Source organism: Micromesistius poutassou (assembly GCF_964030765.1).
Source record: "Micromesistius poutassou genome assembly, chromosome: 20".
Lineage (NCBI taxonomy): Eukaryota > Metazoa > Chordata > Actinopteri > Gadiformes > Gadidae > Micromesistius > Micromesistius poutassou.
In genome coordinates this window covers 3,311,668-3,324,644 of record NC_140290.1, presented here as the reverse complement: position 1 = coordinate 3,324,644, position 12,977 = coordinate 3,311,668, and the positions used below count along the sequence as shown (strand labels likewise).

The following is a 12,977-nucleotide window of genomic DNA, read 5'->3' as shown; positions in this document are numbered from 1 at the left end:
GCTCTTTGTAAGGTGGACCTGGGGGCTTAATATAGTGTGTGTGTCTGTATGTGTGTGTGTGCACATACGATGCAGAATATTGAAATAAGTCAATACTGCGACACAAGCAGATCAGCTGAACACTTTATATGTATATAACTCATACCGTCCCTTGAATCTATCTAGCTGTTTTAGGTGAAAGGTTATTACGTTTAGTTTTCTAAGGAGGAATGCGTTCCTCTAGTACTGGGCAGAGCTCAGCTGTAGGTGAGGAGAGGATTACTCATCCCTCTGCAGTCAGTGCTTAATCTGCACTGAATGGGACATATGACCGCTTACATAAGGCTGGCCTTGTGTAATGCATCAACACCGCGCTGGCCCGGCTGAGCCCCGCATGGAACCACTGCTCTGACCCCTCCCCCTGCCTCCCCCTGACCCCTCCCCCTGCCGCCCCCTGACCCCTCCCCCTGACCCCTCCCCCTGACCCCTCCCCCTGACCCCTCCCCCTGCCTCCCTGACCCCTCCCCCTGCCTCCCCCTGACCCCTCCCCCTGACCCCTCCCCCTGACCCCTCCCCCTGACCCCTCCCCCTGCCTCCCCCTGACCCCTCCCCCTGACCCCTCCCCCTGCCTCCCTGACCCCTCCCCCTGACCCCTCCCCCTGACCCCTCCCCCTGCCTCCCTGACCACTCCCCCCCCCCCCCCCCCCCCCCCCTTACTAAAGCCTGGCCTGTGGGTATTTTAATCTATGTTTTGTCTTCGGTTTAAGATGCGGCTGTAAAGTGCAAAAAGAAAAGCTTGTATTGGGGATGGATAAGGATTGGTTAACGTATTGTTGACACATGGATAAGGATTGGTTAACGTATTGTTGACACATGGATAAGGATTGGTTAACGTATTGTTGACACATGGATAAGGATTGGTTAACGTATTGTTGACACATGGATAAGGATTGGTTAACGTATTGTTGACACATGGATAAGGATTGGTTAACGTATTGTTGACACATGGATAAGGATTGGTTAACGTATTGTTGACACATGGATAAGGATTGGTTAACGTATTGTTGACACATGGATAAGGATTGGTTAACGTATTGTTGACACATGGATAAGGATTGGTTAACGTATTGTTGACACATGGATAAGGATTGGTTAACGTATTGTTGACACATGGATAAGGATTGGTTAACGTACTGTTGACACATGGATAAGGATTGGTTAACGTATTGTTGACACATGGATAAGGATTGGTTAACGTATTGTTGACACATGGATAAGGATTGGTTAACGTATTGTTGACACATGGATAAGGATTGGTTAACGTATTGTTGACACATGGATAAGGATTGGTTAACGTATTGTTGACACATGGAGGTGTTCTGTCGACACTGCGTTGTAAACAGTGTTGAGGAAGTTACTTTTACAAAGTATTGTTTGGTCGTTACTCGTTACTTCTTAAAAAAGTAATCCCTTACTTTACTTAGTTAGCCTCTATGGAAAATACTTTTAGGTGACTTTTATGGTGCTTATTTTCAATCAGTTTGAAATAAGGTGAATACCTCCATCCCTCCAACGTTACCGTTGGCTGCTGCTCTCGCCCTGATGACTGACTCCAGCCTGAGGCCGTCAAATCGGTCCCTGGGAAAAGTAACGTTGTGCCCAACCGAAAAAGGAACTACGTTTCATCACCATGTTTCTAGTAGTAACGCGTTACACACAACACTGGTTGTAAAGATAGCCCTTCTCCCCCCCCCCCCCCCCCCCCCCCCCCCCCACACTAAACCCTGACTCTCATCCTCCAGGGGCCGGGAAGAGCATCAGCACGCCCCAGGACCTGTGCCGAGGCTCAGGTACCACAGGGCCTGGATGGGGACGATGTGAATGAATGAGTTATGAATGAGTTATGTGATGCTGGACAGTCTGTGACTAACATGAGTGATCAGTCTCCATGGGGACAACAGATGTCAATGAGCCTTGTGGCTATAATCTGGCTCAATTTTATATTGTGCAAAATATATTGTGTATATATATATTGTGTCAAATAAACTAAAATAAATAAAATGGTTTTCAGGACCACAAGAAACATAAGCGAATGTTGAACCCTCTGGAAAATAAACATGTTTTATTTACCAGGGATTTGAGTGTAGCGGTTACCTTTAAGCCCCTGTGAGTGGGGCTGTGGGCGGCCTGCGGGGGGACAGAGCTCCGTCAGGCTTAGCGTCGGTATTAGTGCTACAGAGCCTTCAGTTGGCACACATGGCTGGTTGTTCAGATGGGAGCAGGGTTGCCAGAATCAGCAGGAAAGCTGGCCCAATCTGGCAACACATCAAAATAAAATTAGCAATCCCGGCCCCCCCCGTTCCCCGCTGAGTGACTGCTGCTGAGTGACTGCTGCTGAGTGACTGCTGCTGAGTGACTGCTGCTGAGTGACTGCTGCTGAGTGACTGCTGCTGACTGACTGCTGCTGAGTGACTGCTGCTGAGTGACTGCTGCTGACTGACTGCTGCTGACTGACTGCTGCTGAGTGACTGCTGCTGAGTGACTGACTGCTGCTGACTGACTGCTGCGTCCACTTTGTTTCAGACACACCCGACGCCCCCAGGAAGTTGGCGGGCAGCACCCACTCGCTGGCCAATGGGCTGGCGGGGTCCGGCGGGGGCGGGGCCGTGGCGCTGAGCCAGAGGAAGCGGCTGCTCCACGCGCCCACGCTGGCCGAGCTGGACAGCTCCGAGTCCGACGTGAGCGGCGCCCGTCACCTCCTTTCTGGAGTGGTTTTGATTTCATTCTTTTCCAAAGCGTTTATATTATTATGTTCTATTTGTGCTGTGATGCTGACAGGAGGACGCCCCGCAGAGCGGCTGCACCCGGCCCGCCGCGCCAGAGGCCGGGAGGACGAGGGGTAAGGAGCCGGACGCACAGCGGGGCTCAGGAGGGGCAGCGGGCCGCTAACCCCAGGGTCGCTGGTTCGATCCCCGGCTCCTCCTAGAGGAGTGTTGAGGTGTCCCTGAGCGAGACGCCCTCACCCTGACCGCCGTCAGGGTGTGAATGGGTGATGAATGGGTGAACGTGAGGCAGTGTTGTAAAGCGCTCTGAGAGGCCACTGGTTAGAAAAGTGCTATTTAATGCGGTACATTTACCGTATAAGAAACCCTGATGATTTACCGAGTGAAGAATCTTAAGAATGGCCACCAAAGAAAACACGTCATCACCTTTTCCTTCAGTCAGTCCCAACATGCCCACAGTTACTTTATGACACCAAGTTATTGAATCACCTTTTGTCCTTTAATTTGAACTTCTTTCCACAGTGCCACCAAACTTCCTGCCCGTGTCGTCCATCACCACGGCCCGCCCGCAGCAGGCCTCCCCCCGCCGCCACTCCATGGAGAAGCCGTCCCCCACCGCCGCCGGGCCCTTTGTGCCTCTCTGCAGACAGAGCTCCAAGTCCCTGGTGAGGCTGACCGTCATCAGGGCCCTCAGTAGGGCCCCCTCAGTAGGGCCCCCTCAGTAGGGCCCCCTCAGTAGGGGCCCCTCAGTAGGGCCCTCAGTAGGGCCCTCAGTAGGGCCCCCTCAGTAGGGGCCCCTCAGTAGGGCCCCCTCAGTAGGGCCCCCTCAGTAGGGCCCCCTCAGTAGGAGCCCCTCAGTAGGGGCCCCTCAGTAGGGCCCCCTCAGTAGGGCCCCCTCAGTAGGGCCCCCTCAGTAGGGGCCCCTCAGTAGGGCCCTCAGTAGGGCCCCCTCAGTAGGGCCCCCTCAGTAGGGCCCTCAGTAGGGCCCTCAGTAGGGCCCCCTCAGTAGGGCCCCCTCAGTAGGGCCCTCAGTAGGGCCCCCTCAGTAGGGCCCTCAGTAGGGCCCCCTCAGTAGGGCCCCCTCAGTAGGGCCCCCTCAGTAGGGGCCCCTCAGTAGGGCCCCCTCAGTAGGGCCCTACTGAGGGCCCTATTATGATAAGAATATAAGAATATTATTATAAGAATATATTTGTCATCTGACGATACATTGATGTACTTATATTTTGATGTCTGAAATGATATCTAAAGCAAACCACATACAATACAAGTTTGCTGACAAAGACTATAGGCTGCTGTGTGTGTCGGGGGTGTGTGTGTGTCGGGGGTGTGTGTGTGTCGGTGTGTGTGGTGAGGGTGTGTGTGTCGGTGTGTGTGGTGAGGGTTTGTGTGTCGGTGTGTGTGGTGAGGGTTTGTGTGTCGGTGTGTGTGGTGAGGGTTTGTGTGTCGGTGTGTGTGGTGAGGGTTTGTGTGTCGGTGTGTGGTGAGGGTTTGTGTGTGGTGAGGGTTTGCGTGGTGAGGGTGTGTGTGTCGGTGTGTGTGGTGAGGGTGTGTGTGTCGGTGTGTGGTGAGGGTTTGTGTGTCGGTGTGTGTGTCGGTGTGTGGTGAGGGTGTGTGTGTCGGGTGAATTATCAGCGGTCATGTAATGGTGTGTGCTTGCTGGTCATGTGATGGAGAGCAGAGACCAGTAGCACGCTGCCTTAATGCCCACTTTATCTAGTCCTTTATTGTACACTTTATCTAGTCCTTTATTGTACACTTTATCTAGTCCTTTATTGTACACTTTATCTAGTCCTTTATTGTCCACTTTATCTAGTCCTTTATTGTACACTTTATCTAGTCCTTTATTGTACACTTTATCTAGTCCTTTATTGTACATCAGGGGGACTACAGTCAGATACTTTTACTGCTTTGAATTGAAAACATTTTTTTCTTTCTTAAATGTTCCCACAGCTTAAGGCGGAGCCCAGTGCCAAGGTAACCTAGGCAACGCCTGGCTTGTCTGTCAGTCTTTTACCCGCTCTCTAAAAACCCACCGTCGGGGCGGTCTGGACGTCATGTCACAGGACATGACGACCCTATTGGCTAAACAAAGTACTGCCCCTTTACGTACACATCACGACGTGTAGCGGTTTGGATCGGCTGAACCCCGGAGGTGTAAACGCATCAGTCAGTATGTGCAGAGATCAGGTGGTGATCCTCCATGTTTAAACAGAATACAACTGAGAATAGAAGTAAGCTGTCACTCACACTGTCTATTGCAATGTTTCTACTCAGTAGAAACAGAACAGGTGTAAGTTTATTTCTATAGCACAATTCAGACACAAGGCCACTCAAAGTGCTTTACAGGGTCATGAAATACATCAAGATTAAAATACATCAAGTATAGAATACACGTTAGAAAAGTGAATAAATAAAAATAAAGTATAGAAGGATGTTTAGTTTTAAAGGGGTGATATCATGCTTTTTCGACTTTTCCCTTTGCTGTAGACGGTTATGTGACTTATGTATACATGGTTTACTGAAGTCAGAGCCAGGAGGAGTATTCAGCTCGTTTGGGCTCAAACTTCACTTCCGTAACAATGTGACGTTGGACTGTCGCGCATCTCGGCTAACAGCAATGTTTGCAACTTCTCGGGGTTGTGAATTTGCCGACACACGCTCAAAGCATTCGACCAATCACAACAGAGTAGGCGTGCTGACCAATCACAGCAGTCTGGGCTACTGGGGAGGCGGGCCTTGAAGAGACATGATACAAATCACACCGCTTTTGAAAGACGGCGAAATTGGTTTTGCAGAAATGAACAGTGAGAGAATAATGAGTACTTTAACATACAGGCATGCAACCCTATTATGGTAGTATCCCCAAATGCAATTCTGAGCCCTAAAGAAGCAGGCTGTGGGATCTTTAATGACTGGTTTCTTGGCAGGTGGCTGTGACCGGCGGTGCGCAGGGAGGGGTACGTCTCTGAGGCTCCACGTCTACATTTACTCCTCGCATCTCAAACCCCTCATTCTATCATATGTCTAGTATATGTGTATATATATATATATATGTATATATCTCTATCTATCTAGTATAGGGTGGTTCGCCCTCGTGGGCCACTTGACTGAATTACGTTTGTTTTGAGGGAGTGGGAGCTTGTTTTTAATTGATGGGACTACAATGGATGAGGTATCAATATCAGTATCAATGGATGAGGTATCAATATCAGTATCAATGGATGAGGTATCAATATCAGTATCAATGGATGAGGTATCAATATCAGTATCAATGGATGAGGTATCAATATCAGTATCAATGGATGAGGTATCAATATCAGTATCAATGGATGAGGTATCAATATCAGTATCAATGGATGAGGTATCAATATCAGTATCAATGGATGAGGTATCAATATCAGTATCAATGGATGAGGTATCAATATCAGTATCAATGGATGAGGTATCAATATCAGTATCAATGGATGAGGTATCAATATCAGTATCAATGGATCTACCATTGATAAGGAAATGCGAGTTGGAACTTGGCAAACAGACTTATTTTTGTCGGTTGAGTCCATGAACCAGCCTATTAAATGGCCTTTTAAAAACTTTTCAGTCAGTTCAGAGCGTTTATTACGTTGTATACCTGGACCTAGCAGACTTCAGATCACACACACACACACACACACACACACACACACACACACACACACACACACACACACACACACACACACACACACACACACACACACACACTACGAACCCTAAGTCTCCCTGAGACCAGAGTCCAGTCCAGCGGTTGGTCAGTGCATGCTGTTCATCATCCTCCACCCCGTTGGGTTTCCTCTCTCCGCTGTGGAATGTGGGTGTGCGTATGAAGGGGCTTTTATTTTGGTGACTCAACATGAGTATGTCCTTATTCCTCCCCCCCCCCCCCCCGCCATTCAGCTGCATTCCCATGGTGTTGGTGATGTCATCTCCATGGCAACGGACAGACCTACTGGGTGCATGTTGGCTCTTGTGAGGGAGACGTCTCCCATGTTAATGGCTGCCCCCCCCCCCCCCCCCCCCCAGGAGGAGTTTGGCTTCCCGGTGGAGTGCCTGGCCCTCACCGTGGAGGAGGTGATGCACATCAGACAGGTGCTGGTGAAGGCTGAGCTGGAGAAGTTCCAGCAGTACAGGGAGATCTACACGGCGCTGAAGAAGGGGAAGGTACGGTACTTCACCAGGGAGTCCATCCCGCCTCAAACATAGCGTGTGTCTGCTGGTGGTTTGTTGGAAAGGATTTCTCCTTTTTCTGTGTCAGCTCTGCTTCTCGTGTCGGACCAAGAGGTTCTCCCTGTTCACCTGGTCCTACAGCTGCCAATTTTGCAAACGGTAATTTTTTTATTTTTTGCAAAACAGAAAAACAAAAAAAATGTTTTTTTTAAAGGTGCCATGACATGCCACCAGGTGTGGTGTGATTAGCGGTTACAATCCGTTTTGGAAATCAGCCCCTTAAGGTGGACAAGCCCACTTATGATGTCATAAGGGGCAGATTTCCAAAACTGATTGTAACGGCTAATCACACCACACCTGGTGGCATGTCATGGCCCCTTTAAGAGTCACGTCACGGCCCCTTTAAGAGTCACGTCACGGCCCCTTTAAGAGTCACGTCATGGCCCCTTTAAGAGCGCTGAAGTTCATTAACAGCAATAACAATGCCTCCATTTTGTCTCTGTGTTCAGGCCGGTGTGCTCCCAGTGCTGTAGAAAGGTAGGTCTCATCACCACCCTGTAACACTGTCTCATCACCACCCTGTAACACTGTCTCATCACCACCCTGTAACACTGTCTCATCACCACCCTCTAATGCTGTCTCATCACCGCCCTCTAATGCTGTCTCATCACCGCCCTCTAACACTGTCTCATCACCGCCCTCTAATGCTGTCTCATCACCACCCTGTAACACTGTCTCATCACCACCCTGTAACACTGTCTCATCACCACCCTGTAACACTGTCTCATCACCACCCTGTAACACTGTCTCATCACCACCCTGTAACACTCTCTTCACCACCCTGTAACACTGTCTCATCACCACCCTGTAACACTGTCTCATCACCACCCTGTAACACTGTCTCATCACCACCCTGTCTCATCACCACCCTGTAACACTGTCTCATCACCACCATGTCTCATCACCACCCTGTAACACTGTCTCATCACCACCCCGTCTCATCACCACCCTGTGTAACGCTGTCTCATCACCACCCTGTAACACTGTCTCATCACCACCCTGTAACACTGTCTCATCACCGCCCTGTAACACTGTCTCATCACCACCCTGTAACAGTCTCATCACCACCCTGTAACACTGTCTCATCACCGCCCTGTAACACTGTCTCATCACCACCCTGTAACACTGTCTCATCACCGCCCTGTAACACTGTCTCATCACCACCCTGTAACACTGTCTCATCACCACCATGTCTCATCACCACCCTGTAACGCTGTCTCATCACCACCCTGTAACGCTGTCTCATCACCACCCTGTAACACTGTCTCATCACCACCCTGTAACGCTGTCTCAACACCACCCTGTAACGCTGTCTCATCACCACCCTGTAACACTGTCTCATCACCACCCTGTAACACTGTCTCATCACCACCATGTCTCATCACCACCCTGTAACACTCTCTTCACCACCCTGAACACTGTCTCATCACCACCCTGTAACACTATCTCATCACCACCCTGTAACACTATCTCATCACCACCATGTCTCATCACCACCCTGTAACACTGTCTCATCACCACCCTGTCTCATCACCACCCTGTAACACTGTCTCATCACCACCCTGTCTCATCACCACCCTGTAACACTGTCTCATCACCACCCTGTCTCATCACCACCCTGTAACACTGTCTCATCACCACCCTGTAACGCTGTCTCATCACCACCCTGTAACGCTGTCTCATCACCACCCTGTAACACTGTCTCATCACCACCCTGTAACGCTGAGGCTGCTAACCTCATCACTGTGACGCTCTCCTCTTCTAGATGCGTTTGCCGTCCAAGCCCTACGCCACCCTCCCCATCTACTCGCTGGGTCCTAGTGCCATGTCCAAGGAGGACGCCAGTGGAGCTGCTCCTCCCTCCTCCTCCTCCTCCTCAGACAGAACCTCCTTTGGATCCGGACACAACCGCCACAGTCTCCGCAGGACCCTGTCCAAGTATGTCCCTGTTGTACATTGAGCCATATATGACGCCAATATAAGACGGATGCTATCTTCAGTGTGTTAACCATTATTAGGATGCTCTGTTATTTAGACTCTTATGGCAGCTGACTGCGCTGATCTAGACTCGCTCCAGATATTCACTGTAGGATCAGTTCATTGGCCAATTGTTCATTTAATGATTGCTCCAAATCATTTGGAAATTAGCAAATGCATGTTTCTATTAAATATGCGCTGACTCAGCTGACGAGGTGATATGATGAATGTATATTATGTGTATGTATATATAGTAAACATGGAGTATTACATAAAGGGTAAACAGATGTGTCCCTCCCCAGGCCGTCCAAGCAGAGCAGCAGGGAGGGGGCCGAGCTGCCCCGGGGGCTGACGGAGGACTGGGCCACCATGGAGGTGTGTGTGGACTGCAAGAAGTTCATCACGGAGATCATCTCCTCCAGCCGGCGGAGCCTCTCGGTGGCCACCAAGCGCGCCCGCCTCAACCGCAAGACGCAGTCCTTCTACCTCTCCTCGGCCAAGTCCACGGACTTCAGGCCCGCCGAGCGCAGCATCAACGAGGTCTAGGAGCTCCCCCCCCCTGGTGCCTTCATCTGAAACCCTTTCCCTGAAGACACCCGCCTCAGAAGACCTCCACGGGGGTCTGAGTGTTTCACCAACCAGAAAGGACAGAAGACCCCCCCCCCCTCTCAGGACTAGTGGACCCTCGCTGGTGGACGGCCAGCGACACGCTGTTGTGGAGCCCTCTGCTCGTTGCTCATTGGCTGCTGATCTGCTGTCATCAGAGTGGAACTATTCAGGAGCTGTTGTTGCCCGGAAACCGTGGTTGGTTTACTTGTTTGTCTCTCGACTCTCAACTACATGACATAATTAACTGAACTTAAGCTATTTCAGAGAGTCATCCATCCTTCAGACATGTATGATAGGGTTATGTGTGATAGGGTTATGTATGTATGTATGAAGGCCCAAGCTGTCCGCTGTATATAGTTTCTTAAATGAACTGCGAGCTCTCAGGAAGATCACTCCATAGTTTGATAAAAAGTGCACTAGTTCCTCTGGTCAGGTCTTGTCTCCCCCTCTATTTTTCCAATTTAACAAATATTAAAATGTTTTTTCTTTTTGTTTGCTCTTAAAGCTCTTGATACCAGCTCTTGTTTCGTAAGAAACAAGTGGGAGTGATGTACTCTGAGGGTGGATGTTTAAACAGCGGTAATGTACATCTAATTTAAGTGCCAAATCGACTTTATCTTGTATGTATTTGTAATTATGGATCTATTGTAAATAGTTTAAAGGTTGGGGAAAGTGAGGAGGGGGTTTGCGGTGTTGGGGTCATCTTCTGCCCTGTGAGGACATACAGGTGTACATATGAAACATGTAGAGAAACATTTTGACAAACCTGTTAGGAGCCTTGCCTGATTAATTGAAGTCGATGCAATGAAAGTATACACCTGCCATGTCTAGTTCCCGGCTGGCTCTTTGTGGATACAGGCGACAGAGAAAGGTTGAGGGATTGCAGGCTTCATAAGACCATTGTAAACTGAGTTGCTTGATGACTGGAGCTGGACTTGTGAATGTTATACATGTTGTATAATGTATACCAAGTAATGGTTTTAAATCCTGATGTGTTCATGTCTAGTTTGTTTCAACCAATAGTATTATTATTTAGTTTGTTCTATGTTTGAACTTAAAGCTATAATTTAATTGGCACTTTTTACTTGACAATTTTGTCGTTTCATGCGTAATATCTTAATACATTTTTTATGTTTATTTTCCTTCTCTTGAAATCCACAGTGCCATTTCTGAATGTAGGATTTAATTTAACTGACTCAAGTCTGCGATGGAAATAATCAGCATATCGATTCCCCTTTGCCATTTTCATACACTTTGAAAGTCATTTTATTGATGGAATTAATTTTGTTACGTGACCTTTGTTCCCGGATTAGACCGCACTAATCAGCCTGTTGACAAGGACCTGCTGCTTCCATTAATTGTCTTTGATTTATCAACCGCCTGCAGGGAATGGTGTGCATGCAGAAAGTTTTCTTAATGAATGAATTGTAATAAAAATCATTTCGATTTACACGTCTGAAGTTCTCTACAGTTTAGAAAATGGAACATTCTGAAAATACCCTTATGCGAATACACGGCTTATGGCGCCATCCGGTGGTTCACATGCATATTGCACAACCTATTGTCTGCTGTCGACCATGTCCACATTTTGCGCGACATTTGTGAACAACTTGCCATCATGCATTACAATATTTGCACCTACTATTCCTTAGGTCTACATTTAGTTTCAATTTTTATTTACATCTTTTTCAATTGTTGAATCATACCTATTTCAGCCCAAAATGTTAATCTTACCAATTTTCTGTAAAGATTTAGTTTTGAATCCTTTCATCTACGAATGTGGACCTTCCGTGCACGTCCATGAGCACACTTCATCGACTCGCATTTAAATGCTGTCCTACTTTAGGTTTGTGACAGCAGGCACTGCAAATAACCAAGCGACGTGCTGGGCCTCCCTCACTGGCCTAAGTTACAGCACATGAACAACCAGGCTAAAAACGGAATTCAACAACGGCATCAATAATGATAATAAAATAAATGGAAGTGGTATTCTGGGCTAATGTGGGCGGAGTCGAACGTTTAACCCCGCCCACATTGAGCACCGCTTCAATGTGGGCGGAGTTAAACGTTTAACCCCGCCCACATTGAGCACTGCTTCAATGTGGGCGGAGTTTCCTGCTTCAGGCTTTCCGATTCATTTCAGGTCAGGAACGTTCAGAAACATTTAGGCCTACAGTCATGTCATGACTCATGAAAGAAGAAAGGAGGAACGGTCTTTTGCTGTTGACAATGACACATGAACCATGCAAGTAAGTGAGACTGTCAAAATGCTTAATATATAAATGCTTATATTTAGTAATATGCCGTGGTGTTGGCAGCCCGCATTTTGGTTAGCTTCGTTCAACGAAGTAAGTGAGCTTAAAGGCCAATGTGCAGGTTTTTTTTTTTTCTTTTCTGGCAGTTTTCTAGTTGGTAATAAACATTTAAACAATTATCCATTGTATTTGATGTTGTAGGGTATCACAAAAAAGAAATATAATAAGGAAAAGTAGGTGATATTTTAGCGGTTTGCTAACAGGTTAGCGATGATTCTTATTTCTCCCACAATGCATTGCATGACGTCACATGAGGTACTCCGTTTTGGGACGACAGCCGAAAGCCCGCCTTGATATCTTTGAGAGAGACGAGTAGCAGCTAGTGAGAGAGTGACAGTGTCAGATTACATAAGTAAATATATAGATAGATAGATAGAATAACAACATAACATGACACACGTGTGGTTTGAGAACGTTTTAGACTCAATAAATATGAGAACGTTTTAGACTCAATCAATATGAAGTCGAGGGGAGACGAAGCTCTGTTCGTTTGTATCTTTTATTTACGTGACCATATTTTTATTTTATGTTAAAAAAAATAAAAGGAATCAGTTCTCTTCTTTTTGGGAATCAGTTCTCGTCGTTCACCTTCGGGATTCTTTCGTTCTGACTGAATCGTTCGCGAATCGCCCATGCCTAATGAACATACTCGTGCCTGCTGGCTTGAAGGGGACCATGATCCTGCCTGAAATGTAAGTATGCTACTGTGTTTCCCACAAACCAGGTAGCAATGTGTGTCGGATTTGTTGAGGGGGGGGGGGGGGGGGTATTATCGTTAATAGAAAATGCGGATCATTTTCTTTCTCGTGTGTCTCGTTTTTTGCCCGTGCCTAAAACCGCCACTGCTTATAATGCTAAAGCCCAGTTCAGACCAAAGATTCGCGACGCAACTGCTTGCAACTCGCAACTCCTTGCGACGAGACGGGCTGAGACGTTCTAAAAACGGGGCAGTTCACACTGCTGCACCGGGCGGCGATTAGTTTTATTTTGGTTGAGAGTAGGCTAGAGTTGCTGTGTTTCGCCATTCTCCACTACTTCTGCATTGTAGTAA

At 47.9% G+C, this 12,977-nt stretch overlaps 1 protein-coding gene across 1 annotated transcript in view; it reads left to right on the top strand.

The window, feature by feature from the left end:
- spire1a (spire-type actin nucleation factor 1a) overlaps positions 1 to 9,661 on the top strand; it is a 36,830-nt gene extending 27,169 nt beyond the window's left edge. Inside the window, exons 9-17 of the mRNA XM_084484665.1 lie at positions 1,782 to 1,829; positions 2,563 to 2,717; positions 2,818 to 2,878; positions 3,285 to 3,427; positions 6,822 to 6,959; positions 7,054 to 7,124; positions 7,475 to 7,502; positions 8,791 to 8,963; positions 9,305 to 9,661. Of these exons, the coding sequence (XP_084340791.1) occupies positions 1,782 to 1,829; positions 2,563 to 2,717; positions 2,818 to 2,878; positions 3,285 to 3,427; positions 6,822 to 6,959; positions 7,054 to 7,124; positions 7,475 to 7,502; positions 8,791 to 8,963; positions 9,305 to 9,548 (1,061 nt within the window). The 3' untranslated portion in view covers positions 9,549 to 9,661. The remainder of the gene's footprint in view (positions 1 to 1,781; positions 1,830 to 2,562; positions 2,718 to 2,817; positions 2,879 to 3,284; positions 3,428 to 6,821; positions 6,960 to 7,053; positions 7,125 to 7,474; positions 7,503 to 8,790; positions 8,964 to 9,304) is intronic.
- The last annotated feature ends 3,316 nt before the right edge of the window (positions 9,662 to 12,977 follow it).